At 55.5% G+C, this 27,643-nt stretch overlaps 2 protein-coding genes across 5 annotated transcripts in view; both read left to right on the top strand.

Moving 5' to 3' along the window:
• The first annotated feature begins 6,698 nt into the window (after positions 1-6,698).
• Positions 6,699-15,541, top strand: ZFAND2A (zinc finger AN1-type containing 2A). Of its 4 annotated transcripts, XM_033426752.2 has the most exons (7): positions 6,707-6,989; positions 8,199-8,297; positions 8,751-8,845; positions 10,464-10,595; positions 13,026-13,177; positions 13,884-13,967; positions 14,293-15,541. In XM_033426752.2, the coding sequence occupies exons 2-7, from the start codon at positions 8,243-8,245 to the stop codon at positions 14,309-14,311; spliced, it is 537 nt and encodes a 178-aa protein (XP_033282643.1). In that variant the 5' UTR covers positions 6,707-6,989; positions 8,199-8,242; the 3' UTR covers positions 14,312-15,541. The 4 variants fall into 4 exon arrangements, with proteins under 4 accessions (XP_033282641.1, XP_033282639.1, XP_033282643.1 ...); XM_033426750.2 differs by lacking the exons at positions 13,026-13,177; positions 13,884-13,967; positions 14,293-15,541 and adding exons at positions 7,557-7,606; positions 11,897-13,019 and having other exon boundaries at positions 6,699-6,989; XM_033426754.2 differs by lacking the exon at positions 13,884-13,967 and having other exon boundaries at positions 6,709-6,989.
• Positions 15,542-24,210: 8,669 nt separating this feature from the next.
• C16H7orf50 (chromosome 16 C7orf50 homolog) overlaps positions 24,211-27,643 on the top strand; it is a 97,423-nt gene continuing 93,990 nt past the window's right edge. Inside the window, exon 1 of the mRNA XM_033426767.2 lies at positions 24,211-24,379. The gene's annotated coding sequence lies outside the window, so the exon portion shown is untranslated. The remainder of the gene's footprint in view (positions 24,380-27,643) is intronic.

Below are 27,643 nucleotides of genomic sequence, written 5' to 3' on the forward strand. Positions count from 1 at the left end.
TCCCTGGTTTTGCCACCTGACGGCACCTGGTTACCACAGCGAGGTGCGTAAGCGTCACCTGCAAGGGGTTAAAGGGCACAGGAGGCTTGTGGTCTGACCTCAGGAATAGTGTCGAAGGGACTTCCCTGGTGGTCCAGTGGGTAAGGCTCCCTGCTCCCAATGCAGGGGGCCTGGGTTCGATCCCTGGTCGGGGAGCTAGATCCCACATGCCACAACTAAGAGCCCGCATGCTGCAGCGAAGATCCCGTGTGCCGCAGCTAAGACCCAGTGCAGACAAAACAAATAAATATTAAAAAAAAAAAAAAGTGTCTCTGAGAGAGCAGGCGCCACCCCACCCCACCCCCACCCCACCCCCGCAGCCTGGCCTCCGCCTCCGCTACTTTCTGGCCGGTCGTTTCCTCTCAGCAGCTATTTGCGTTCCTGCCCCGGGCACGTGGGGGCCTGCAAGCCTGGCCCCTGCGGTTGGCTGGGGCCACTGAGTTGGGAGGCTCGCCTGCAGGAGGACCTGATGGCCAGCGTGAGGCCCCAGCGCCGTGGCTTCCTTTCTGCCGAAGCAGCTAGCGATGAGGCTTCCGACAGCGACGGCTCCATCCTCCCGGGGCGAGGGCGGCGTGGAGCAGAGCCTGTCTGAACACTGAGGACGCGAAGCCTGAGCGAGACATAAGACTTGATGTTTTCAGTGACGTCTGTTCCAGTGTGACCCAGCCTGTCCCGAGAGCTGCACCAGTGCAAGGAATGACTTTCCCAAAGGTCATCGATGTCCTTCTGGCCAAACGCCTGGAAGGAGTTCCAGTCCCCCTGGATTTCAGCCAAGCGTTTGGCGCTCGGTCCCCTCCCCTCCCCCCGAATCTCCCACGGCTTCTTTCTGTTTCCTCTCCCTCCCGTGGCCTGTCTGCCACTCGCCTCACACTCAACTCCGGCCATTTCTCACTCTCTTTTCTGGAGACTTTATCCATTGTCTTGGCTTCAAGTCAGATTCCAACTCTAATTCCGTGTTCTCTCTATTCATACAACTTCTCCACAGCTCAGGGTGACCCGAAGCAGACTTATCTCGTCTGCAAACTGCTACTCTCGGTCACCTCCCTGTTCCTGCCGGCTCCTCTGCTTCCCGAAGCCTGAAACTCGGGGCGCCCTCCTCCTTCCGTCCTCCTTGCCCATCAGCCAGGAAGTTCTGCTGAGAATAGACCCCTCTCCTTCCACCTCCTCCGCACTAGTACCCGCAACGGCTCAGGACGAACTAACAGACCTGAGCTCCCCTCTGAGCCTCTCGAAACGTCCTGCACCTCAGCCCCAGCCTTGTCTCCCGAGCATCGGCCTCACCTATTGATCTCCTGGACCACGTCCTGCCTTTCTCCCCCGTCAGGTGGGGCTCAGGTGTCTCTGTCTGTGTCCACTTAGCTCCACGTCAAGCACTGAGCTGCCCTCTCCCTGAATCGCCACCTCGCTGTGAATGGTGGACGCGTTCACTTCACGATCCCAGCCTCCTGGCCCATCCTTCATCTGTTATCGGCACCATTACGCTGGAGGAAGGTCCCTCCCCACTGTGTGTGATTCTGGTGGGGTGTCTACCAGGGGCGGCAGTGGCCACGTCAATTACATGTGATACAGGACACTTCGTCTTCTAGCTTTCCTAGCAGAGTCCCTGGGTGTGCCTGTTGTCCCAGCGGAATCACCAACAGCGCCCCATTTTCACTCTTAAAAGCGTCTCAGCATCACGTGTTGCCACCTCACACGTGACCCACGAAAGCACGTCAGCGTGCACCCTAGGACTCTGGCACGGATGCTGGGAGACAGTGGCTCACCCTGCTGGCAGCTCCGTCCCCACCACAGAGTGGAGGGGCTTTCGGAGGCGAGGGCGTCCAGGGCCCCATCTGAGTTCCTGGATCCGAGCACATCTCGAGGCCAGGAGCCTGTAGACTCCCCTTTGGGGAAAGTCTGTTTTGAGGGGGTTCCCGTCACCCGCAGTCAGGAGTCCTGCTGACACGGCTCTGGCTTGGGCGGCCCTCCCCTCCCCAGCCCACCACCCCACCACCCCACCTCCGAGGGCCGGCAGGAGCCCCCCACCCGTGAGCCCTTCCTAGACACCTGGCCTCACTCTTCCAGGCTCGCCCTGCTGGTCACCCTGAGTCCCAGTGATGACTGCCTGTGGCCTGCAAGCTCGCAAACACAGTGTTTAGACTTAACGCCCCATTGTTTCAGGAGCGGCGTCTTCTTTTCCTCCAAGATTGAGACTGTAAGCTCATGGGAAGAGACAGGGACCCAGCTGAATCTTTCTTATATTTTCCTGGGGCCAAACAGGGTGCTGTGCACAGAGCAGGCACCCAATAAATATTTGTTGAGGATATGAATGATAAACGTAAGGGTAATATTGACTGTGTCCAGGCAGAGGAGAGAGAGTCCTGGGGGAAACGGGCAGCGGAGAGTCGCCTGTTTAAGCAGCTGGACACGCAGGCGGGCAGGGAACAGGTTTCATCCTTTCTTCAGTCACAATGGCTTCTCCTGCCTGTACCCCGCTTCCTTACCACAGACACCATTCTGTCCCCTCTGCTCCTCACCCCGCTTCAGCCTGCCTCGTGCCCCTACCTCTGGGGCCGCTCTAAAGGCAACAGTGACCAACGTGTTACCGACATGTCACAGAACACAGACACGCAGGCTTCCCTCTGTCCCCCAGCAGCAGGAGGCAGGTGACCCATGCTCCCTCCCAGCCTCTCTCTCCTCCCTCGGCTTCCACGAGGCCTTCCTCTCGTTCCCGGTCAGCTAGGCCTGCGCGTCTCTCTCCGATCTCTAAACGCTGCATTTTGCTAAGGCGGACCCTCTCCTCCTCCACGGGTGCCCTTTCCCAGGGCGATCTCAGCACTTATGGATTTAATTGCCATCTTTATGCTGTTGATTTCCAACGTTGTTTCTCCAGGCCAGACCTCTTCTCCGACTTCCACTCGTGTATCCATGTGCTTATTTGCCAACTCTCCCCTTTTGTCCCATAGCAGATACCGATACATCTTAAATTGAAACATTTTTTCCCAAGTGTCAGTAAGAATGCTTTGGCTACAAAAAAAAATTGTCTCAGGTTACAAGAAGCCCAGAGGCAGGGAAATTGATGGTCAGCACAACGATGTAATCAACCGCCCAGGTTCTCTCCACTTTCTGCGCAGCTGTCTCTGTTTGACTAGATCCTTAAGCTTTGCCCTTCGTGTTAACGAGAGGCCACTATTTTCAAGCAACACAAAAGATTCTTCTAGAAGAGGCCTATGTCCTAATGGACGTCTCTCTTTTATTAGGAAGGAAATCTTTTCCCAGAAGCCCCTCTCCCTGGACCACACGCTGATCCCCTGCCTACAAGGGGAGCAGTGAAGGTGGGTGAGGCTTCTGTGTTTCCATGGTTTCCATGGTGACTGTCCTCTTTGTCCCCTGGACTGCAGCCACAGCCTCTTACCTGCTTGCCCAGCTTCTGCTCCGGCCTCTCCCCCATCTGCCTGTCTGCCACAAACTGTGGATGAACACGTTTTAAAGTACAGTGTGTGCAGCCAGTATAACGTCAATGTGTTTTCTCTTCTCCATCAAGACTAGGCCCTGGGACTTCCCTGGTGGCTCAGTGGTTAAGACTACATGCTCCCAATGCGGGGGGCTTGGGTTCAATCCCTGGTCAGGGAACTAGATCCCACATGCATGCTGCAACTAAGAGTTCGCACGCCACAACTAAGGAGCCCGCGAGCCATAACTAAAGACCCAGTGCAACCAAATAAATAAATAAATAATTTTAAAAAACACAAAAAAGGCTAGGCCCTGCAGTGACACTCATGGCTGCACGGAAGGGTCCATCTAGACCCAAGAAGTCGTTGCTCAGATTTGAGTTTTAAACCTAAACTTTTAAGAGCTCGTAGCAAGCCTTAGTCTTAGAAGCAAGGCTTTCAAGAGAGAGGAAAGGGAACCATGAACCAAAGTTTGTGAGATTCACCCTTAGAGCAAGAAACCCAAGGCGATGATGTGAGAGAAATGCCTCGCAGCATAAGGAGAACATCACTTCCAGGGCTGGGGAGAGATCTGACGGGCTTTGAAAGGGAGACGCCAAGCTTGTCATGCTGCCTGGGTCCCTGAAAATGGACCCCGGCTCATCCTGCAGCCCTCAGATGTGGGACTTGCAATGATAAACAACCTGGGCTTGGACGGGGTGCTCTGAAGGCGTGGGGCTCCCACCTGTACCTCTGGGAGAGGCACACACCTTCTCTGTGCCAGCACTGGGAGGGTGCAGTGGGTGATGCCTGGGGTGCAGCCAGGCAGGGAGAGGACCTCAGCTGGTGCCCCAGAGCCACAGTCCCTGCACACAAGCTAGAGGAGTCCCCAGCCCCACGTGCCCTGGTGTGGAGGGCGGACAGGGTCACTGGACCTGAAACCGGGGGTCAGGACCGTGCACGTGATGAGCTTGGGATCAGAGGTCACGATGGAAGTCCTGACACCGGCAGCAGGTGCCAGCCCCTGACCAAAGGCTGTGGACAGGGCATCACCTGCAGAGGCCAGAGCCTCCACCCTTCACTGCCACGGGGTTATATGCGCACGTCCGAGCCAGGCGCCACGGAAGGAAACGGGAACGAGGGATTGTAGGAGGAAGGCTTGAAATGACTGCGGTTTGAGCTGGACAGTGACCAAGGTCACCAAAGGAACCGGATCTGAACAGACTGGTGACGGGACAGGGCCGGTGTCTGCCGGCGGCAGGCGTCTGGGGCTGCAAAGGAAAGTGGAGCTCAATTTTAGAAAACTGAGAAAGTTGCAATTATTTTTCGTTCAGCTGTGTAAAGTATGTGTACTTTATACATATTGTCGCCTGCCCACCCCTCAAGGTCATGCTTAAAGCTTTTCGGCAATACCCCTTTGCACTCAAAATAAAGCCCCGAATCTTTTCATGACGCTCTGGGTCCTATGACCCAGAGCTCTGGGTCCTGTGACCTGGCACCTGGCTGCGTCTCCGTCTCCACCCCTGGCTGGTGAAGGTAGCAGAGGGGAGTTAGGAATGTGGACTTGGGGTGGGGTCTGAATGCTGGCTCCTCTTGGGCGTGTCCCTTGTCACCTCTGTGCCTCAGTCTCCTTGCAGGTAGAACAGGGATCACAACAGTGAGCTGTCGGTGAAGGGCATTGTGGTCTCCTGATAGAGAATCACGTGTCAGGACACGCACTCCGGCCTCTTCTCTCAAGTACAACTTCCTGAGGTTTGCTAACTAAGGCTCTGAGGTCCGCCTCCCCTCCCATCCCCCGGGTCACAGTGGTACAAGGTCCTTGCTCCCCTTTATCGTGATGTGGTAAATTACTTAGGGGGATGGTGGTCACCTAACTTAACCCTTTGGGCATCTCTCTTTGTATGAAGGCAGATGTTCAGTTAATGACAAAAACACTGCATTTAAAAATTCTGACTGATGGTCTTTTGCTCTCACGACAGCCTGGTGTCATCTTGGCTGCATCAGGAACAGCAGAGGTGGGCCAAGTGCTCGCCTGTGACACCCCCGGGGTGTCCGCTCTCACACCTTCTCCTGACCTTCCCTGATGCTGGGTGTGAATTCTGGTTCTTCGGGTTATAAAGTCAGGGTTAAAAAATAAATGGAGAGGGCAAATCATTCCCTTATAGCGGAACGCCAACTAATAAATGTAGAGGAAATGATGGCAATTTTCAAAAGCACTGTTTGGCAATGGTCATAGTGATCCAGGCAGAAGCGACTGACGGAGTCAAGGTTGTCAGAGGTTCATGAAGAGTAACAATGGTGGAATCTCGGAATCTCTCCCTACGAGATACTAACTAATTCACAAATGAAAAAGTGGAGAAACGTAGCAGACAACGGGATGACGATGTCGTCAAGATTAACGTCACCCACGCTAGGAGCGGTTGCAATCCTGTGCCGGCGATGCGCGCAGTACCATTTCTGTGATGTAACCACCGAGAAAGTATGACCCGAGTCTGCTCCTGAGGAAACGTGGATGTACACTGCCTGAGGGTCACGTTATATGAATGAAAGTCTGTGATCTTTAATAAAAAACTGTCGGGGACAGGAAGACACTGAACGGGTAACTGGTGACGGGCTCCTGGAGCACAGAGGAAAGAGACATCGACGACACGGTTGGCAGAAACCTAAATGGGGTCTGCGGGTCGGACCTTAACATAGTGTCACCACTGATTTCCGTGCTGGGTGGCTGGAGTGGTCACGTAGGGAGTACTGGGGGCGGGGGGGGGGAGGTGATGGGGCATCATGTCCACACCACGCTCTCACGTGGTCCAGAACAAGGGTAAGGAAAATGCGCACATACACACACACGGTCGATCCTTCATGGCTGTGGTTTCCACATCTGTGAACTTGCCCACCCGCTAAAGTTCATCTGTAACTGCAAAATCAGTGCCTGTGTGCGTGAGCCGGCTGGACGCACTTCCAGCGGAGCCTCGCGCCGGGTACCGGCCGCCCGCGCCCCCAGCCTCCGTGGCGCCCAGCGCGGGGTATCCTCCCCCCGCTCCCCGGCCCAGCCCGCCCTGACTCAGCGCCCCGTTCCGGGTGCCGGCCCAGTGCGCCTGCGCAGAGCTGCCTCACCCTGACTCCTCAGCCCGAGAAGCCGCCGGACTGTTCGAGAAGAGGCGAGGAGTGGGCGGGCCGACGGGGCCGCGGAGGGCGCGATTGGTCGGCCTAGCGGTGACGTCTAGGGGCGCGCCGGGAATGCCTGGCCGCGGAGGGCGCGATTGGTCGGCTCGGCGGAGACGTCGTCGGGGGCGCGCCGGGGACGCCCGGAGGGCGGTGGCTCTCTGACCCGGCGGCTACGAATAAATGGCCGGGAGGTGCTGGCGGCGCGATGCTGGGCTCTCCCGCGGACTCGGACCGGCCTCGGCCGTCGCTCGGATCCTGTTTTCCTCGTCCCTTTGGCTTTGTCCCCCGCGGCTGACCGCGGACAGGGAGACAGCTCTTGGTCTCTGCCACCTTCCGCTCCCCTCTGCGGCTGCCCAGGCCTCAGGCGAGGGCCAGGTACGGGGTCGGCCTGGGGGTGCCGGGCGGGGGTCGGACGGGGCCGCGAACCGCGGACTGGCAGGGCGTCAGTGTCCTAGCAGAACGGGGCTCTCACACCGCGGCTGCGGCGCCGAGAGCGCGACCACGTCGGGATTGAGTTCGGCTTCCCGTCGGTCCTCGATCGATTGATTCCCGAACGTCCGCTGGGTGTTGCTGATCCAGGATGGGCAGACCCGACCTGGGCCCTGCGCTTCGCGGAGCCGAGAGTAGGGAACGAAGCTGCAGTGGGGAGCCGAGCGAGCGGGTCCTGGGAAAGGAATTACAGAGTAGAGGAAACGCGATTTGGGTGGGGCCAGGTGAGGGTGTTAGGAAAGGCCCCGAGTGACGCTTTAAACCGGGCCCTGAGGGCATGAGCGGGTGTCAGCTGTGGCCGGAGTATCCCAGGCCTCCCGGCGGCGGGAGAGCTGATGGGCAGGTCCGGAAAAGGCCCCGGGGACGTGAATTCTGGGGGGGACAAGACTTTTGAGAGGTTTGGTGGGTGCCAGATCACGGAGGGGCCCCTGTGAGGCGTGCCGTGGACTTCAGTTTTCTCTCAAGTGCAGTGGCATCACCGTTTGTCCACCTGTTTTCCACTGGTGAGTTAACGAGTTCCCCTTCCCCTGGTCAACTCCAGGTTGATTGTCATTAAGGAATAAATTCTGAGTAAAACTCAATGCCTAAGGGAGTTAAAGACAGCAACGGGGGACTGAGTCGAGTGTCCCTGGGCTAGTGTAGTTAAGTAACGTGACTTAGCACCTGGTAACAGAGTCTTGTTTGTCAAGTATATTCAGTAGATGAAGTTGCGATTTAAAGTTCACCGAGGCTGTAACTTTCCCTAGTAGCTGTGTAGTTGAATATGGGACGTCCCTGTCAATATGGGTCAAAATATGGATTAAGGAAAAGTTAAATTCGGGTCGAGCTTGATAAACTAGGAATTAAAAGAACTGAAAAACAATCTGTCTGCGAAGGGGTTTGATTCTGAAGGAGCTTTTGTACTTAGCTAAAAGTCCCATTTTCTGTTTGCTGAAAGACAAGAATTTGTGACACTTAGGCCCCTGCAGGAGCCCAGATGACTTGGGCATTTGATGCTCCCTGCGTGTTTACTTATATCAGCTGTGCGATATAAACCCTGGTGACTGAAATTCGGACCATCCTTGCTTTCCTCCTAATTATTTCTAATTCTTGCAGGTTACATTTCACTCTGTCATCTGTGTTTTGGACATTGTCTCATAATGGAGTTCCCTGATTTGGGGAAGCATTGTTCAGAAAAAACGTGCAATCAGCTAGGTAAGCACTTCTAGGAGAACGTTAACAGGAAATGGGTGTCTTGTCATCTATCTGGGAGAAGAACTGGCCACTGTCTTCATTAGCTGTTGTTCTCTGGGCCTTGGCCTTTCTGGCTTTTCAGTAATGAGATGCTGGCCTGAGTTTTTGGTTCTGTACAGCTAGGTACAAGGCTGGCTGCCAGCACGGAGTGGATTTAAATGCTTAAATACGTGGTACCCCGTGAGGTGGGGTCTCTTTGGAAAGGATAGCTATGCCGGTTCTTCAGTGTTGCTGGCACTGTCAAATTCATGGCCCCCAATTTTTTTCTCATGTGGTACCTCGAGGATGTATTTGATAGGCATAATATGAACTCAGCAAAGGTAAATACCTGTTTAATATGATCTATGATTCTTCTGTTCTAGTCTTTCAAACACTTTACTGTTTTTTGTGTGTTTTTTGTTCTTTTTTTTTTAGATTTTCTTCCGTTAGAATGTGATGCATGTAAACAAGATTTCTGTAAAGATCACTTTACCTGTGCTGCACATAAATGTCCCTTTGCATTCAAGAAGGTAATTGGTCGTACTCCATTCTAAAGATTCTCATCCTCACTCTCCAAAACTGCGCTGCCCACGATAGTGGACACTAGCCACATGTAGAGAAAACTTAATTAAAATTAAATAAATCCTAAAAGTCCTGTTTCTCAGTGACGCCAGCCACGTTTCAGGTTTCTGGGAGCCGTGTGTGGACAGAGCAGCTGTGGAGCTTCTCCATCGTTGCAGAAAGCTCTGGACGGCACAGCTCTAAAGCCACAGATTATTTTCCTGGAAAGAAATTGTTGTACCTAAACCTTCAGAGCTTACTTTACATGTTAAAACGCTTAGTTCCTTTTATTCAACACACAAGGAGAAACAGCTCTATCTTCATGGGGCACAAGAAACGCAGCGCAGCGCTTGATGGGAGCTCTGGTCTGGGCAGAATTGTAAATGCTTGCTTGTCTGGGCAACTTTGCAGCCTTGGCATCCTCCCTGGGTGATTCAGACAGTTCATGGTGGAAGCTGGAGGGTGGCTGTAAGGAAACAGACTTGCCTAAGTCCAGAGGTTTAAGACATTGGTTACTGACTTTTCAGGTGGTCCCAGCCTGAACTCACTTTGTTTTGGGTGCTTCAGGGAGCATTTTCGTGAGCTCTTCAGTCAGCACTCTGCTGCTTCCCCAGGGTGGCAGTTAGAAGTGCGGGTGACAGTGCTACACCCTTTGACCAGTGTCGGCTGGGGTCTGGCCCTTTGCTGATTCATGGGGGCGGGGGAGGGTGACTCATGTTCACCCGGCACCGATGACCAGGCCAAACTACCTGGTCTGTTGCCTTGACCTTCCTGTGTCCCTGGATAGGGAGAGTCTGCCTAGAGGTGACTGAATGATGCTTTATTTCTTAACTTGGCCAACTTGCCAGCTGCAGGAGCACCCCTGGGTGGCTTTCCAGCTCAGTTCCCAGACAGCTGGCATCGCGATTCTGTGATTACCTGTTACTCGTCCACATGTCACTTCAGTGTTCTTGAGCTAAATTAGCTCAGCTCCTGCCCTGGCCCAGAGGGATTTTAACCATGCTGGGCGTTCCCTCCAGAGCCCCCCAGTGCTGGGCTTGGATGGTGGTTCTGAGCCTGAGAGCTCAGCCTGGCCACGTGCGCCCTTGACTGATGAGCTAGTCTGCCTGCGTGGCCGCGGCGGAAGCTACAAGGAGCATCGGGGAGGCCGTTGGCAGGCGAAGGAGCTGAGGCTCTTCACGGCTGGTGTTTCTTCCTGGCAGCCCCACCCTCGAGGTGTTTGGGCAGCTTCACTGCTCACTACATGGTGCTGGACAGATAGCCCTGCCGCCCTGAGACTGTCCTTCTGGATCGGTTCACCAGCTGCCTTCCTGGGCTGCACTTGACCTCTCTCTCAGGGTCATTTCTGCGGGTGGTTAATAGTCTGTTTCTTCAGTTCTCCTGGGTTCCACTTCAGGCAACTGTCTGCAAGCCCTAGGGATGCCTTGCTGCCTTGCTGTGCCAGCCACACTCTCCTCTCGTGGGGGGCAGATGTCAGTGTTTGTACTCTGTTTGCTTTTCAATGTGCTGTACCACTGTGCCTTTGTGTGTGTGTGTGAGGTTTGATTGTCTGAATCTGGAATATCATCTTATATTTGTTATTTTTAGGATGTTCAGGTCCCAGTGTGCCCACTTTGTAACAGCCCCATCCCAGTAAAAACGGGAGAGGTCCCAGACGTGGTGGTCGGTGAGCACATGGATGGAGCTTGTAACCACCACCCCGGGAAGAAGAAAGAGAAGGTGAGGACAGAGTCTGTGTCAGCCCTCTGGGGGCTGGTTTCTCCTCGGAGGAAAGGTCAGTTATCCAACGAGGCTAATTAGTTTTAATAGTTTTTGTACAGAATAAAACCCTAACAGTTGATCGGTGTTTTCCTGGCTTGTGAACAGCATGGATTTTTACCGTCATATGAGCATATTTCCTAAATATTAGGGCCTATGTTAGGATTTGCTTTCGTTACAGGAATTCCTCCCAAGATGGAAAGTTAATGTGGTTTTCTAGAATCCTTCTGTTAGTGTGTGGTTTTTCCCAAGCTCCGCCTGGGAAATGTCAGGGATGTAAAATCAAACATGGGCGTTCCTGCTCTGGTCGTCTTGGTGCTCGTTCTGAAGTCCCGCGTCTGTCCGTTTGGAGTCGGCTGTGGTGGAAGGAGCGGCCACCTGCCTCTCCTTAAATACGTGGTACCATGTACTTAAGCAGAGCATTGAAATCCAGCTCGCGTTTGTCTCGTTCACCCTGTAGTGCTGGGTGACGCCCGGTCCCCGCGGTGCGCCGGCCGCTGGGCTCCCGCACCCTCGCTGCGGCTCGCCTGGGCGTTCGCTGGCGTCGGGGGTTTTCCCACTTCTGCTGCTGCTCAGGGAGTTCCCGCGAGGGGCCGGCTGTCCTCCTTGTCCCTGGGTGTGGCAGCTTCCCCCTGGCTGACCCTGTCGCCGTCTCCTCTGGACTCCCGCTCCGTGGGGCTGGACCTTCAGGGCCGGCCTCCTTTTTCCCCTCAAGTTCCCTCTTCTCTTGTGTGACCCACGTACAGGTGGTCTTTCCTACGTCGTGGTCAGTCGTCCCCACGCGCCAGGTCCGCAGCTGACCGCACGCACGCGCCGGGGACAGGGCGGCTCTGCCGTGCGGGCGGGGGTCCTCCCAGATGCACGGCCTCCTCCCGGGCCCCGCGTCACCCGCGCTGCCTCTGCTGCTGTCGATTTCTGAGCCTTCGGGGATTCTGTGTCACACATACGCTGCTTCTTGACCCTCCCTGCCGGCTCATAGTTCAGCTTTTTCATGTCTGCTGAGTCCGTTACTGCTCGTCCACGTGCTTTTTCTAAAATCTTGTGGCTGTTTTGGGCTTCCCTGGCGGTCCAGTGGTTAAGACTCCGCACGTCCACTGCAGGAAGCTCTATCCCCTGGTCAGGGAACTAAGATCCCGCATGCCGCGTGGCACAGGCAAAAAAAAAAAAAAAATTAAAATCTTGTGGCTGTTTTCTTTTTATCTTTTGCCCTTTGGGGTTCATCCATCCTTTTTCGGAACATCTCTTTGTGGTCACTTTTATAGAACTTCAGGCGGAATCGGAGCCGCCACCTGTGGTCACTTCTCCATCCTCAACTAGAGTCTAAGGAGACTCGGGTTGGACATGGCCCGTGGCAGCTGGTCCACTCCTCGGACTGGAGACTCGGAGCCCTGCACGCGTCCCCAGGCCCAGCCCAGCACTGCACGCTCCCTGGGGCCTCCGGGTTTATTTGGGTGGTTTCCCTAGGATGCGGGCTGCGCTGCCCCCTGCTGTCTTGGCCTTTAGAGCTTATCTCCAGGGCACTGGCTTCTGACCCCCTTACCTCACGGTTTCTATATGTTACACTAAATACAGAACAAATGAAATTATGACAAATAACCTGGAACAGGAGAGGGTGAAGTCTGTCCCTGAGCTTCCATCCCAGACCCTCTGATTGGAGCCCCCCCCCCCCCCCGACCCCTTCCTGGCCCGTCTCCTCCAGCCCTGCTGCTGCTCGTGTTTGCCATGCCTCCGAGCCTTCCGGAAGCTTCGGTGACCAGGCCCTCCTCCCTCCTGGCTCCACCCTCACTTCCCCACCGCGCGCTGCCCCTCCTCTTCCGGGCCCCACTGGCACCTGCACTGTTTCCACGCACCTGGGTCACTCGCCCTTCTTGGCCAGAGGGCTGCCCCCAGGCTGCCGGACCCCTCCTCCCTGACACTGTCACCCACACAGAGTCGGAAGTGCCCGGGAGTTTATATCACTGCAAAGACCCCGCAGTAACTAACGGCTGTGCCAGCTCCCCTGCCCCTGACGGGACACAGCCTGCGCCAGCTCCCCCTAGGGCTGTGCGCCACGCCTCGGGCCTGGCCTCCTTCCCTCCCGTGTCCCCATCCCCTGCCCCCCCGTCTTGTTCTTTTCCTGCAGTACCCCCCCAAGCATCTCACATGAGACCCCAACTTAAAATGCCGCTTTTGTATTTACCACTTGTTAAAACTTTTCTGTCTCCTAAACTAGTATTTCCTTGTTTACCTGACAGAAAGACATCTCAGTGAAACCCCGGTGCCTTCATTCTGTTTAGCTAAGGACCGTTTCTAGTTTAAATGCCGATGGTCTTATGTGCGGGGGGGGGGGGGCTTGTCGAATGATTGCTCGGTGAGGCTGCTGGAACATTGAAGCAACTTGTACTTTCTCAGATTTTCACGTACCGCTGCTCAAAAGAGGGCTGCAGGCGGAAAGAGATGCTGCGGGTGGCTTGCGCCGAGTGTCGCGGCAGCTTCTGCATTCAGCACAGACACCCTCAGGACCACGGCTGCACCCGCGGACGCCCCGCTGCCAGCATGGCGGGGTGAGGAGAGGCCCGGCTCGGCCTGCATGGCGTTGGGACAACCTGGACCCGTGCTGCACGCTCAGCTCTTGGTGTTGACCATTCGCTGTAGGGGTTTGGGTGAATATGATCTTAATTAAAAGCGGATTCCAAATCGAAGCCGGATTCTAGTCGTTGTTTGCTGGGACTGCAGTTCTGGAGCCAGAAATGCCTGCTCACCGCGCGGGGCCGTGGGGAGGGTCTCCCCCGGCCTCCCCCTCGCGAGGGTGCTTCCCGTAGGCTCGGGGTTCTCTGGCTTGTGGACGCGTCACCCTGGCCTTTCACCTTCCTGTGGCGTTCTCCCTGTGCACGCTGCTGTCCAAGCGTCCCCTTTGCATGAGGACACTGGCCTGTGGGGTCAGCGCACTGTGAGCTCACCCCCCCCCAACCTCCAGCGACCCTGCCTCCAAATAGGTCCTGGGTGTCGGACTCCACCCCACCTTCTGATGGGGGCAGTTCAGCCCCTTCACCGGTTATTTACAGGGAGAACCTTCCTCGGGTCGGTGGAAAGGTCTGCCCCCACCTTCCGTGGGTAGAAATGGAAGCCCGAGTCACCTGTCACTTCCACTCGGCCGTTTCTCGTGGTGTCTGTGCCCGAGCAGGGCTGGGGGGTGACCTCGTCCCTGCATGCGTGGCTCTCGGCACCGGTGAGGGGTTGGCTGAGCTCTGACCTGACCCTTCTGCGCAGGTGCTCGGCAGCAAGGGACTCGGAACCTGGGCCGTCGGGGGCTTCACGCGAGGGGCCGGGCGGCTGGCTGGCTCGGCGCTTCAGGTACTGGTCGGGGGCGCGCGGTGTTGCTGCCCTCGTGTCGGGCGGGGCGGTTCTCCGTCCCGCCGGTGAGTGCTCAGCGCTCATGACTGGCCGCCTGGAGCTCCGCGCTCCGTCACAGCTGGATGGGACGGAGGGGGACGCACGCCCGGCCTTGGGCTTTGTCAACCCCGGGTGCACACGCAGGTCCCGCCAGCACAGGGTGACGAGAGGAACACTTTGTAGCTGGTTTCTGAAGCACTGTGTTTGGCGAATGTCTTTTGTACGATCACCCGCTTCTAGTTAATCAAGACAAACCTAAGAACATAGCTGTTTTCTTCTCTTTCAGGTGGAGAGTAGAGCGTTGATGTGACTGTGTCTGTTCAAACTGGCCTCTTTCCGTCCGTGATTTGCACTTTGTGGAACTTTTATGCTCTAGCACTTCCATACTTCCCACCGCGAGCAGCTCTGCCCTGAGCTGAGCTGGTCAGGGGCTTCTTCACTTAAACCACCGACAGTGGATCTCACTGTGTCTTCCTCACGTGGCATCTGAGCCCAGGCACGGGGGCAGGACTACACCTACCCTGTTAGGGGTCCTTGTCCAGAGGTGGCCCCCAGCCCACCGCTCCTGTTTGACTGAGAGAACAGCCTGTGACCCTCTGACTGCAAGCATTGGGGTGACACCGAGGGCTTTGGGGCCTGTCAGGAGCGCCGTCATCTCCTGGGACCTCAGGGAACCGGATGAAGAGAAATGCCATCCCAGGCATAGCCCCAGGGGCACCCAGCTGTGCGCTCCAGACATCCCACTGCTTGCGGATTAACAAAAATCCAAGCAGTTTCTCTTCCTTGTTTGGTTTCATAGCCTCAAAATATAATGGTTGTGACCAGCTAGAGGGGTAGGATAGGGAGGGTGGGAGCGAGGTGCAAGAGGGAGGGGATATGGGGATATATGTATACACATAGCTGATTCACTTTGTTATACGGCAGCAGCTAACACACCATTGTAAAGCAATCATACTCCAATAACGATGTTTTACATACATATATATATAGTGGTTGGGGGGTGTATTCAGTTCCCATCCCACGGGCGGGTTATCCAGCTCTTTCTACTCCCTGTCCTGTTGGTGGCGTTAGATCTGGACCCGTGGTTGTCCAGGTGCACCAGAATCGTGCGGGGCCTGGTAGAGCAGTGCCACCGCCCCCCACCCCACCCCAGCGGAGTTCCTGACGCTGTGGGTCTGGGGACTATGTGGACGGAGCCCTTTCTGCGGTCCAGGGCCAGTGCAGCGGCCACTGGCCGCTAGGGAGCACGTGGAGCCGGCGTCCAGCGTAGCCGCAGAGCTGTCACCTGCATTCAGTCATTAGGAAGCCGTGTTGAGTATGTCAGGAACATGAATATGTGAATCTGGTTTTTCAGCTGTAAATTTTATAAAATCTAAGTACAGATCAGGTCTTTCTCAAGTAAGGTTAATGTCCAAATTGAGACACTGGGTTTGGAAGTCAATGCCAAAAAAAAAGTGAAATATCTCATTGTTAAAAATATTTACAGGTCGAAATAGTATTTTGGATATGATGGATTAAATAAAACATTAAAGTGAGTTTTACCTGGTTTTGTTTTGTTTTTTAATTGTGGGTACTAGAAATTTTAAAAGTAGGTAGACGGGGCCTTCCCTGGTGGCGCAGTGGTTGAGAGTCCGCCTGCCGATGCAGGGGACACGGGCTCGTGCCCCGGTCCGGGAAGATCCCACATGCCGCGGAGCGGCTGGGCCCGTGAGCCATGGCCGCTGAGCCTGCGCGTCCGGAGCCTGTGCTCTGCAACGGGAGAGGCCACGGCAGTGAGAGGCCCGCGTACCACAAAAAAAAAAAAAAAAAGGCGGGGCTCACGTCATACTTTTTGGCGCCATTCTTGATCATCCAAACTAAAGGACAAAAGACGTGCACGTTTTATCAGGAATTATCAACTTAGGAGTCCACTCGTGTTTCTTAACTGTGATTGGAGTATTTAAGTGTATTTAAGAGTTTTCTGAGAAGTTAGTATTTTCCTTAAGGACCTGTGTGAATAGACACTGAAGTGGCGCAGAGGGTGAAAGGTCAGGAAAGCAGTCAAGGTCACAGGCATCCTTACGGCTGCTGCGTGGTCTCCCAGGACCTGGGCGTGTCATCACTCCTCTGCCCGGCTGCTCAGAGAGGGTTTCCTGGACGGCCTTGCTGTGCGGGAGGGGACGTGTTTCAGAGTTTGGTGGAAGGTGCCAAGTTGCCATCCAGAAAGTCATGCCAGCTTCCTCTCCATCAGTTTCCCCACACCCTCATCAGGTGTTTCATTGGCTTAGTTTTTTCTTAATGTGATGAAAACATGGTGTCACCGTGCTTTAAATGGGTATGTCTTATATGAGTAAAGTTAAGCATTTTCTGAGAATTGCCCATTCGAGGAGTTTAAGGGCTCCTTAAACTCCAGTGGGCGTGGCCGAGGGACCGAGGGACCGGGAAGCCACAAGTGTATTTTAAATTTTCGTAGAGAGTGCTCACATGAGAAAGTTCAGAGAATTCCTTTGAGTGTCACAAGTTTGCATGCATTTTTGAGAGAAGGCTTGGCAGGAAGTCGTGTGGTTTGTGGTCACCCGTCGGGCGGGAAGGGCTCACTTCCTTAGCTGCTGGGGCGCTTCAGTGGAAATGTTTGCAAGACGTGGGATGATGAGGTCGTGGCGCGGCCACTTGATGAGTGACCTTGAGCATGTTGTGTAACGTTGGCTGTAGTTTCTTCCCCTACAAATGGCAGCCTCAGGTGGGATGGGGTGAGGCTAACAGGCACTCTAACAGGTGCCCCGAGGCACAGGGCTCTCCAGGTGTGCAGGCTCTGTCTAGGCCTCGGTGCCCGGCGGTGGGCCCACCACTGCCCTACTGGACGAGTGGGCGTCAGGTCGGCCTTTTCAGGGAGTCCATCGCGTCTCTGGAGAGGGTCTGGCTCGTGGGGAGGGAGAGCCAGGGAGCAGCTGAGCGTTTTCTCCCACTGGCTGGGGTCTTCACCCACGTGCGGCCGTGCCCTCCCTGCCGAGGCTGCGGTCCTGCCTCTCAGTTCTGAGCAGGGCGAGGGGCCAGGCTGCCTGCCCAGTGTCCGGTGACTGGTCCCCCGGCCGAGGTGGTGCGCGGCTGCGGTATCAGAAGTGCCCACAAGGTGTCACTAGAGGGCCTCCCGAGAACTGAGAGCTGGTGGACTAGGTAGGACCTTAGTTCTTGCTGGAAACTGGGCCCAGGATCCTGGGAAGGACAGACACGATCAGCCCGTCAGCCCCAAGTCAGTGTTTGCAGGTCATTCATGTTAAAAGTGATCGGGGGTGTTTTTAAATGTATCTTTAATCCGGCTTCCCCATTCATTCTTGGCAGTAATGCTATGACCAAATCTGAAAGGTAGGTTCTGAAACGAGTTCCTGAAATGTTCGTAGTTTTCCAAGTTTTAAGCTTGAGAATGAGGACCGTGGACACTTACTCACCTTTGCAAATGAACATAAATAAATGTTCATTTGTTTGCTTTATTTCACTGAAAGTCTGTAAGAACAGCAATCAGTTTGCTGTACAAGGTGAGTAGATGCCCTGGAAGAGCCGAGAGGAGAGCGTCGGTGCTGCAGGAGGGGTTAAATGTTGTGTGAAGAGCGTGTTTGCTGTTTGCCTCAGTTTCTTCTCCTTTGATTTCTCCCTCCCTGTCGTTAGGGCGTCTGGGGGCTCCCCTAAAACCCACGTTTGTAGAATTCACACACATCCCTATCTACGTGACGAGCCGTCCTTAGAATGCGTTAAAAGCTAAGATCTTCTTGCGACAAATGCTACACAAATTACCTTTACAAATGGTCTTTTTCAAATCCCATGCCGATGGCAGAGCAGCTGGTTACTTTCACGTTCTGGAGAGTTCTTCGTCGTTCTGAACTAAACTGAAGCTACTTGTACATTTATGCAGACATTGCCTGGAGAAAGAGCTATTAGCAAGGTCACTGTGCCCGTCACGGTCAAGGAGAAGCTTATGGGACCCCAGGGAGAGGGAGAGCCGCCAGGCCTTGGCATACACCGTGCCCAGTTGTAAATCATTTGCTGGGTGGTGATTGGCTGCCGTTAGCTGAGTGTTTGCTTCCTCACGTCCGCCTACGCTGTGCCACCTGCACTGCCCACCACAGACACGGGCCGGGCAGGCAGCCTGCTTCCCAGGGACCAATAGCCTTCATTCCCGCAAATGATAATCAGAAGATAGAATGGGGGGCTTCCCTGGTGGCGCAGTGGTTGAGAATCCGCCTGCCAATGCAGGAGACACGAGTTCAAGCCCTGGTCCCGGAAGTTCCCACGTGCTGCATCTACTGAAGCCCGTGTGCCTAGAGCCCTGCTCCGCAACAAGAGAAGCCACTGCAGTGAGAAGCCCGCGCACCACAACAGAGACCCAACACAGCCAAAAATAATAAATAAAAATAAAATAAATTTATTAAAAAAATGATAGAATGGAAGAGAAAAATCCGATTTACAAGGGCAATAAAGATTAAATACTTAGGGGGCTTCCCTGGTGGCGCAGTGGTTGAGAGTCTGCCTGCTAATGCAGGGGACACGGGTTCGAGCCCTGGTCTGGAAGGATCCCACATGCCATGGAGCAACTAGGCCCGTGAGCCACAACTACTGAGCCTGCGCGTCTGCAGCCTGTGCTCCGCAACAAGAGAGGCCGCGACAGTGAGAGGCCCGCGCACCGCGATGAAGAGTGGCCCCCGCTTGCCACAACTAGAGAAAGCCCTCGCACAGAAACGAAGACCCAACACAGCAAAAATAAATAAATAAACTAAAGAATTTCATTTCTTAACAACAGAAAAAAGATTAAATACTTAGGAATAAACAAGATATATGCAAGACCTAGATGAGATAAAACTTTAAGACACTCATGAAAGACACAAAAGTAGACACAAATCAGTGGGAAAAAAGTCCTTGTTCTTAGGAAGAGTCAACCTTATAAGGTGTCTGTTTTGCCTAAATTAATTTTAAGTCTAAGATGATCCCAATAAAAATACCAACAGGCTGTTTTCTGGAACTAGACCAGTCAATACTCAAGTTTACAGGGAAAGTCAACGTGATGGGACAGCAAAGGCAGCCCTGGAAAGGGGGCCGTGAGGGCCCCTGCGGCCTCCGTGATCACGACAGTGTCCTGCTGGTGCAGGAGGCAGGAGGGAGCGCAGAGCCCGGCCGGGTGCGTCAGGACAGAGTGTGTGAGAGGAGGCCTGTCTCAGAGCACTGGAGCCAACATGGATTTTTTCAAAGTTGGTGTTGGTTCAACTGGACAGCCATTTAGAAGAAGGTAAAATTGGACATATACCTTACATCACCCACCAAAAAGGACTCATATCAGAAATCTGAATGTAAAAAATGAAACCAAGCCAGCCCTAGAAGAAAACACGGGTGGTCTCTCCGAACCTGGGTGTGGGAGGGCTTTCTCACTCAGGTTCAGAAGTCAGGTGAGGGGAAGGGAGGCCTTCACGGGACGCAGAACGCTCGCATCAGGAGATGGTGTTTCCAGCGCACATCGCAGATAAAGGTGGATTTCTCTAACACATAAAGGACTGGAACATTGAGGGGGAAGGATCAGAAGCCAGATAGAACGATGGGTGAAGGACGTGAACTGACCGGAAAGGGTGAATCCTTAAAGGGGTGTCTGACCTCACACGTGTTGGGAGATGTGAACGGAAACCACACCGGGTTCCTGTTCCTCAGGTTAGATTAGCAAACGTGCTGGCCAGGCTGGGAGGCGGCAGGCGCTTCCACACCCTGCTGGTGGGGATGCCAGATGGCACAACCGCTACAGAGGAAAAGTTAGCAAAATCTGGCAAAATGAATGTCTACGTAGTGGTCCCACTTCTAGGAACCCAACCTGGTTTACCACCAGCAATCTTCAGAGGCACGTGCACTGCAGCCTGGTTTACCGTTGCAGAATTGGAGACGATCTCCACGTTTGCCCTCACGTGGACAGTGGTTAAGTGATGGTGGCAGCCCCCCCCCCCCGCCCCACGGGGCACTGTGAGGCCGTAGGAAAGGACGGAGAGGATGTCGGTAAACCGACCAAGATTTCCATGATGTACTGGTGGTGTAAAGGAGTGCGTAGCATGCTACTTTTCTGGGCAAGACAGAGGGGATAAATACCCGAATACCTGCTTACTTTTGCCGGGAGAAACACAGGATAAAGCAGAAACGAATGAAACTGGGCACCTGAGTCGGAGGCGGGGGAGGGAACGATACCCTCCGGGGAGCTTTTTCTGTATTCAACAAAATCAACAAAGGCGCAGAGGGCCGGAGGCGCCTAGAACTGGAGACGAACAGAAACAGATGAACACAGGTCTCTTTCACATGAACAACAAAACCACATTAAAGGAGGAACAAACACTTTATTGTAAACACATGAAACTCACCACTCTAAACATCCTAAAGTGGGTCATTCAGCGCCATTTCGCACATCCACAATGTTGCAGCGCCACCATCTGGTTCCAGAACATTCTCAACCCCCAAAGGAGACACTGTACCCGTCAGCCTTCGCTCCGTTCTCCCTGTCCCCCCTGCCCCCTGCGGCCACCTCCGGTCTCCTTCTCGCCTCTGTGGATTCGCCTGTTCCGGACGCCTCCTAGGGACAGGATCATACTCTGTCTGGTCCTCAGGACTGGCTTTCTTGACGGTGTCACCCGTTCCTGGTTCATCCTCGGGGTGACACGTAGCAGAAGGTCATGCCTTCCGTGGCCCAGTAACAGCCCGTCGGGTGGACGGGGCACGTTTCGTCCCTCCGTTCACCCGCTGGCGGGCGTCTGTGTGCACTCGCCCCTCCCCGCGGGCACCGACGCCCTGAGGCACCGCCGAGTGGAGCAGGGCGTGGCCCGGAGATGCTGGCTGGTGGACACAGGGTTGGAGTTGACACTGGTCCCAGTGACCTGACAGGGTCCAGGTGGTAAGTAGGGTCCTGGCCCGAGCCTGTCTCACGGTAGGTCCCGTGGCCGCACAGACCCCCTCGGGTCACCCGTCTCTAAATGCCGGTTGATGGGGGGAGTGCTTGCGTAATAGCCGACAGAAGCTTCCCGTCAGCGCTCCGGTCTGCGGAGCAAAGGCCACATGGCAGCCACTCGGATCTGCCCTCCGGCCGGGCGCGTCCGTTAGACGCGGTACCTGGTCCTGGGTGGAGCTGAGAGGTTGGGCCCCTCAGGTACGAGTGATTTCCAGATGGGTCGTGGTGGGTGGCAGTCAGCTCTGTCAGGCGGCTAAGCGGCAGCCCCAAACCACAGCTGCCACCATTATAAGCTGTGCTGTGTCTGTCCAGACAGAGCACAGCACTGGGCACCCGGTTTGTCCCTGTCTGGGTTCCCGTGGGAGGGACGGAGCCCATGCTTGTGGGTCGGCTCAGGGCCATGGTAAGTCTCTGCTCCCTGTTGGGTCTAATGGACGGGACCTCACCTTCCTCTGGTCACTGTGTTGATGGTGTCAGGCTGGGCGGAGCTGGTGGGGCATGAGTGGTGTGAGCTGTGGATGCCCCCTGAGACGTGTGCGTCTGCCACATCACTGAGGTTTTAGGGGACTGGTGGTCTGGGGGAGTTAGAACATCCCTACAAGGCCAGGCCGCTGCTACTGCACCTTCCACCCCCTAGCTGGGAAGCCTCTCGATACCCCCATGACCTGCCCACTCTCTGCAACCTCCTCCCTGTGAGTGGGGCTGGCTGAGGGACTTGCTGCTAGTGAACCAAATGCAGCAAAATGATGGGGAGTCCCCTCTGAGGTTAGGTTACGAGACTGGGACTCCACCATCTCTGGGCCCCTCTTGCTTGCTTGCCCCGGGGGAAGCCCATGCCGTGCTCCAAGCCTCCCTGTGGGGAGGCCCACGGGGCAGGCGACTCAGGGAGGCCTCTGGCTGATGGCCAGCGAGGAGGTGACCCTCGGCCCCACGAGCTTCGAGGGGCAAATCCTCCCGGTAGCCAGGTGGGTGAGCTTGGAAATGGACTGTCCCCCAGGCCAGCCTGCCCAGGAGGCTGTAGGAAAGGATAGAGAGGATGGAAAAATCCCAGTTTTTTCCAATCACCTCTGCCCACAGACCTGGCGGCCGCCTTGACCCCACCTTTGTGGGAGCCCTTCTGGCCAAGGCACAGAGCTAAGTCGTGCCCGTATGCCTGCCCTGCGGAGACTGTGAGCTAATAAATGTTTGTAGTTTTCAGCTGCTAAATTTTGTGCAGAAACAGAGAACAACGCAATCTTCCGTCACGAAGAAAGAGCCCTGCTGCCCATGCTTGGCCCCTTCGGGTTGCAGGCAGCATAGACGGCATTTAATATGACCACCACCCATTCATGGGCTGGTTTTGAGTGGGGCCCAAAGCAAGAGATCCGGTTTGTAGTACAAGTGGTCCCGCACTTGGGCCACATAACCTGGAAGATCCAACAGTGCTAGAGGCGCACGCGGTGAGTGAGACCCTGGCAGGGGGCGGGGTGGTGTCTGGCACAGGCCCCCAGAGTGTGGAGCGAAGCCAGGCCTCTGCTGCAGAGAATCACACGCCAGGCTACGAAGCTCCAGGGCTTAGTAGAGACGGAGCCCCTGACCGGGGGCGTCATGTTAGCACGTGACTGTGAGGCCCTGGGTCAGGGCCCTGCTCCACTGGTCAAGGTCGTTTTAAGACTGCATGTCCTCCAAGCGGCATGATGAGATGCTCGCCTGAGTTGTTTTTCAGGAACTTGGAGTCAGTTGTGTCTGGTTCCAGCTGAGCTGGTTAAGAATGGATGGGAGGACCACCGACCCTCCAATGGCCATGGTCCTCTCCGTGACCTTCTGACGTCAGAGAGCTGAACACTCCACCCTCAAGTCCGTGCTCCCATCTTTGAACGTGCAGAGGCCTGTGGCTCAGCTCCACCTTTGCAGAACGAGATTATCCCAGGTTTTTCCAGTCGCCTCTGCCCATGCTCCCGCCCTTCCCAGGCCTCAGACTGCCCTGCTTCTTTATCCCGTAAATACCCTGAGCCCCTTGCCTTCAGGGAGGTGGAGCTGAGGCTTGTTCTCCCACCTCCTTGCTTGGCTTGATTTCCTGCAAACCGCAGCATCTCAGCGTTTCGGCTTGCTGCGCTTCGGGCAAAATGCACCTGGTCCAGTAGTAACTGGGGCGGTCTGCCTTCGGATCCGTGAAGCCACGTTGGGTGGGTGTGTCAGCGATCCCGTGCATGCTGACAGTGGTGGTTTTTCTTGGTTTTCTATCACGTTGTCTCCTCGTGTACATAGCTATTTTCTACTGAGCACGGGGCATGCTATATGAGCGATTATAATTTGGGGTATAGGACATTATGGTCTTCTACAAAGACTTTAACTTTTCTTCTTTCAGCAGGCTAGAGGCACCGACAGTAAACCCTGAATCACTTAAATACAGTTTCAGAAATTGAAATGAATTCGGAATGGATTTGATGAAGTTCCTGCAAGGGCTGGTCTCTGTTCATATTCACACCGACATTGTAGCCTTTCAGGGTTTCGACCCAAAGATGGGACACTTACAAGAACCCTCCCCCTTGGCAGCCCTAAGCCCGCAAAGCTGACCAAATTTTGTTCAGGTTCTCAGCCTTTCAGCTGTTTCTTCCGGATTGACTGACCCTTGAGGGAAGAACGGCCCCAACTGGAAGGCTCACTTCTCTGGGCTCCTCTTTCTTCCCATGTTATTGGCCCCATAATATTTCACTGTCAAATTAGCACTCTGATGTCATCAATATATATGTATTTGTTACATAGGCTTGCTGTCGTATCTCCCACTCCCAGAGCCTCCCCTTGATGGTACAACCCCGTCCAGCTGTCCCCAGATTAAAAGTCCGCCGCACCCGCTCTCCCTTCTCTCCCGTTTTCGGTGTCGAGACTATAAAATATTTCTAAGAACCGAACGATTTAACTCGTGGTTACTTTCACCGGCGTGGCGTAGCCTCCGACCCCAGACACCCTCCGCGGTTGGGCCCGCGTCTGCCTTCATCCCCTCCCCAGGTGACCTAACCTGGGTCTACAGGAGTCTGCAGACACACCGCTGCACTGGCAAACTTGCGCGCAGGTGTAACGCTGGCGACCTCGCAACACTGCGCCCACTTTTTAAGTGACAGCAGTTATAATCTACATCCTGTTTGAGACCAATCCCCGTGGACGGACAGGCGTCGTCCGCTTTGAGTCCCGGGAACCTTGGGGAAAAACCCGCTTAGCCCGCGACCAGAGGGTTGCCTGGCAACCGGCGGCTCCCGGCGCCCAGCGGCGCCCAGCGATGACGCCGCAGGCCCGCGCCCGGGCCCGCCTCACCCACCTCGTGGCTGCCGCTCGCCATTGGTCGGCGGGGAGACGGAGGCGGGCCCCGGCCAATAGGCGGTGCCGCTCCGGTGGGCGGGACCCCGTTACCTGGGCGCCGCGTCTGCCGGAAGCCGGCGTCGGCAGCCACGCGCAGGTAGGCGAGGGCGGCGGGTCTGGGGTGTCCTGCTTGGGTACGAGGCCTGCCGGGCAACCGGGGGCGCGCGGGGGGCTTGGCTGTCCTCCCGTCGGCGGCCTGAGGAGGACGCAGGGCCCCGAGCGCCGGCCGCGCCGGACCTCCCCACAGCCCCATGGGTGCGTCCCGCGCGTCCGCGCGACCGGCAGCCCCGAGCCAGTGAGCTCGCCTGGGGTTGGGGGGAGTGGTCCTGATGAGGAAAGGAGACGTTGCTGAGCATGGCGGAGAGAAGTGAAGCGGGGCGGGGCTCCGACCGGGGGAGGGGAGGAGAGCCCTGGGGGAGGGTCCCAGAACTGGTGGGACCTAACCCGGCTTAGGTATTTCACAACCCCTTCAGGATGCTGAGTCGGAAAATGGCCTGGAGGGGCTAGGGGCGGGGCGGAGGCCAGAGACCAGTTGGAGACTTTCGAATGATCCAGGTGGGAGACGTGGTTGGACCAGGATGCTCGCGGTAGGGGCAGTGAAGGTCCACGTCTGGATGTACTTTGGGGGTGGGGCCACCGGGGTTTACTGTGGGATGGACGGGTGTTTGAGAAAGAGGAGTTGTGGGTGACACTACGGTTTTTAACTTGAGCTGAAATACGCATTTCACCAGCTGGTCTTTTATTGAGGGGACAGACCCTGCAGGAAGATCAGGTTTGTGGAGGGTGATGGGGAGTGTGGACTTGACACGTTTTAGTTTGAGACGATGTGTGTGTAGGTGATACACATGAGTTGACAGTGTAGTTGTGCAGTTCAGGGAGAAATGGGGACGTCATCAGCCTATGGTTGGTGTTTAAAGCCACACGACTAGGTGAGATCTCGGGGGAGTGCTGAGCTCAGGGCCCTTCTGTGTCCAGGGGGCGGGGAGGTGAAGAGGTGGGAGGCAAGCGGGAGAGCGTGGTGTGTCTGGGAAGCGGAGCGGAAAGGGCAGAGTCAAGAGGAGGGACCAGCTGTGGCAGATGCTGCTGGGAGGTCAGTTATGTCCAGTCAGTGATGAACAGAGATAAGCAGAGCCAGACTGGAGGTGGTGTAAGTGGTGAGGTCGCATTTTAATCAGGGGTAACTACTGCAGCAGGGGCCTTGGACTTGTGCAGGGGAGAGGGCGTTTTAAAGGGAGGGTGAGGGAGTGGCGGGGGGTGGGGGTGGCACTCTGTAGAGTTGGGAACTGGATAATTACAGTGAGCAGAAGGGGGTCGGTGGTGTGAAACCCTTCGGGGCTTGCTGACCTGGGGGGGCGGTGCTTCGGGAAGTTAGGCTCCTGCCCTCCCACAGGGGTGGGGTGAGGATGGGGCTCTGTCTTCAGGTGTGGGCTGGATCCTCCTGGTAGCCTTGAGTTTTCTCAGGCAGGAGCTTTTTAGGGGGGCTAGAGTCACTGTAAAGATGTGGCCTTGAGCTGCTAGAAACTTTTCAGGTCTGTACAGGCCCAGGTTGAGGCCTGTTGAAGGAGGGCTTAGAAGGGCCCCGACCAGGCTGTGATCAGAGAGTCTGTCGTTAGCAGACGGGTGTCCTTGGTGGTCGTTGGTGGTTTCAGTAAGAACCATCTGGCCAAGTCAGATGGCAGCCTAATGGGAGAGTGGCTGGAAAGGAGGTAGGGACCGTGCCAGTGGACAGCTCCTGAGGGTTTTCGTGCAGAAAGCACCAGAAACGGGGTGGAGAGCACGTGGAATCAGGGTTTTTAGTTGTGGGACCTTGTAGTTGACTCTGTAGAAGGACAGCTGATGGGGAAGGGGAATTGCTTAGAGCCATGCATGCCCCTGGGACCAGAGCGCGGCAGAAGCTCAGCCCTGCTCGGAGCAGGCACGGTTCTGCACTGTCGCACGAGGGAACGGTGGGAGGGTCTGAGGGGAGCTTCTGGAAGCTCAGTGATCAGGAATGAACGGAGGAGGCGAGGATGTGTTGGAGGTCGGAAAGCTTGAGAGGCAAGAGGAAGAGCTGTTCGTCTGGGCGAGTGGCCGGAGTCGGGCCGCGGGGCTTGCTGGGCACCCCTCGAGGCTGGGGCTGTGCCATGTACAGTGAGACCAACCGCATGGCCCTGGGGACTTCCCGGCCAGGCCGGAACCAGAGCTAGAGTTGGGGCTTTCCCAGGTGAGGGGCTGAGAGTGTTTGTAAAGGCACGATTGTAATGATGGGCCGTGGAAATGAAGTTGTGGGAATGGGAACATGAGAGGTGAGGGGCATTGAAATGTGTAGGGTCAGTGGACTGCGGGTCCTGGTGAGGCTGGAGGATCGCTGAGCCCCAGGGCACCGAGGGGGGCCAGCTGGCAAGATGGGAGGTGGGCTCTGTGGGTGGGATGCTTGGTGTTACGGGGTTTAGGCCACAGGAGGGAGGGTGTGGGGTCAGGTAGCAGAAGAGCAGAAGCTGGAGGCCGTTCATCCGAGTGGGAACTTTGAATAGTCCTGGGTCAGGGTGGACAGGAGCATGGCCGTGTCCTGGGCGCCCGAGCTGGGGCTCCAGGCACTGATTCCTGTGGATTCCTTCAGGGGGCCTTCCCTGGACCTGCCGGCTCACATCAGAGGTGACTTAGATGCACCGGGTGAGAGGGGATGTTAGGGGCTACGAGTGATACTTTCAGATTTTAAAAAAGATGTTTTCCCTGAGGCTGATTTCTGTTTTAGGTCCCGTGGAGCCCGGGCAGCCTCAGCCTGTGGGTGCTCACTTGTCCTGATCAGTGACTCCAGCCCAGCCCGGCGCTTTGCTGTCTTCCTCCTGTCGGTCTGACCTGGGTTAGCACCTTTCTGCTGGTGAGCTTATTTTGCTTCACTGAACACTTCTGAGCTCACATCTTAAAATGGCTTTTCTTTCTTTCTTTTTTTTGGCTGTGCTACATGGCTTGCGGGATCTTAGTTCCCTGACCAGGGATTGAACCTGCGCTCTTGGCAGTAAGAGCGCGGAGTCCTAACCACTGGACCACCAAGGAATTCCCCAAAATGTCTTTTCTTTTATTGTAGAAATTGCTGGAAAGTATAAAGGAAAAAAAGAATACTTATAATTCTACCCCCTAAAATGTTGATGTTTAATGTATTACCTTCTAGTTTTCTCCTTTGTGCATATCTGCATATAATTGTTCTTAAAGACGAGGGTCGTGTTGCACGTACAAAGGTTTATAGTCCATCCTTCCACTTTACGTTGTGTCGTGAGCACCCACTCGAGTGATGGAACAGTTGAGATCACAGTTGTTGATGGGTGTATGGGCCCGTCCCCCGGCACGAAGGAGTCAGCCGTTCCTCAGCCTGCTGCTGGAC

Source organism: Orcinus orca, chromosome 16 (assembly GCF_937001465.1).
Source record: "Orcinus orca chromosome 16, mOrcOrc1.1, whole genome shotgun sequence".
NCBI lineage: Eukaryota > Metazoa > Chordata > Mammalia > Artiodactyla > Delphinidae > Orcinus > Orcinus orca.

Bases quoted from the DNA above. Each gene is read 5' to 3' on its own strand.
- ZFAND2A (XM_033426750.2), top strand. From the start codon at position 8,243: ATGGAGTTCCCTGATTTGGGGAAGCATTGTTCAGAAAAAACGTGCAAT. The intron at 8,846-10,463 runs GTAATTGGTCGT...TGTTATTTTTAG, and splicing joins GTCCCTTTGCATTCAAGAAG to GATGTTCAGGTCCCAGTGTG. The intron at 10,596-11,896 runs GTGAGGACAGAG...TCACTTTTATAG, and splicing joins CCGGGAAGAAGAAAGAGAAG to AACTTCAGGCGGAATCGGAG.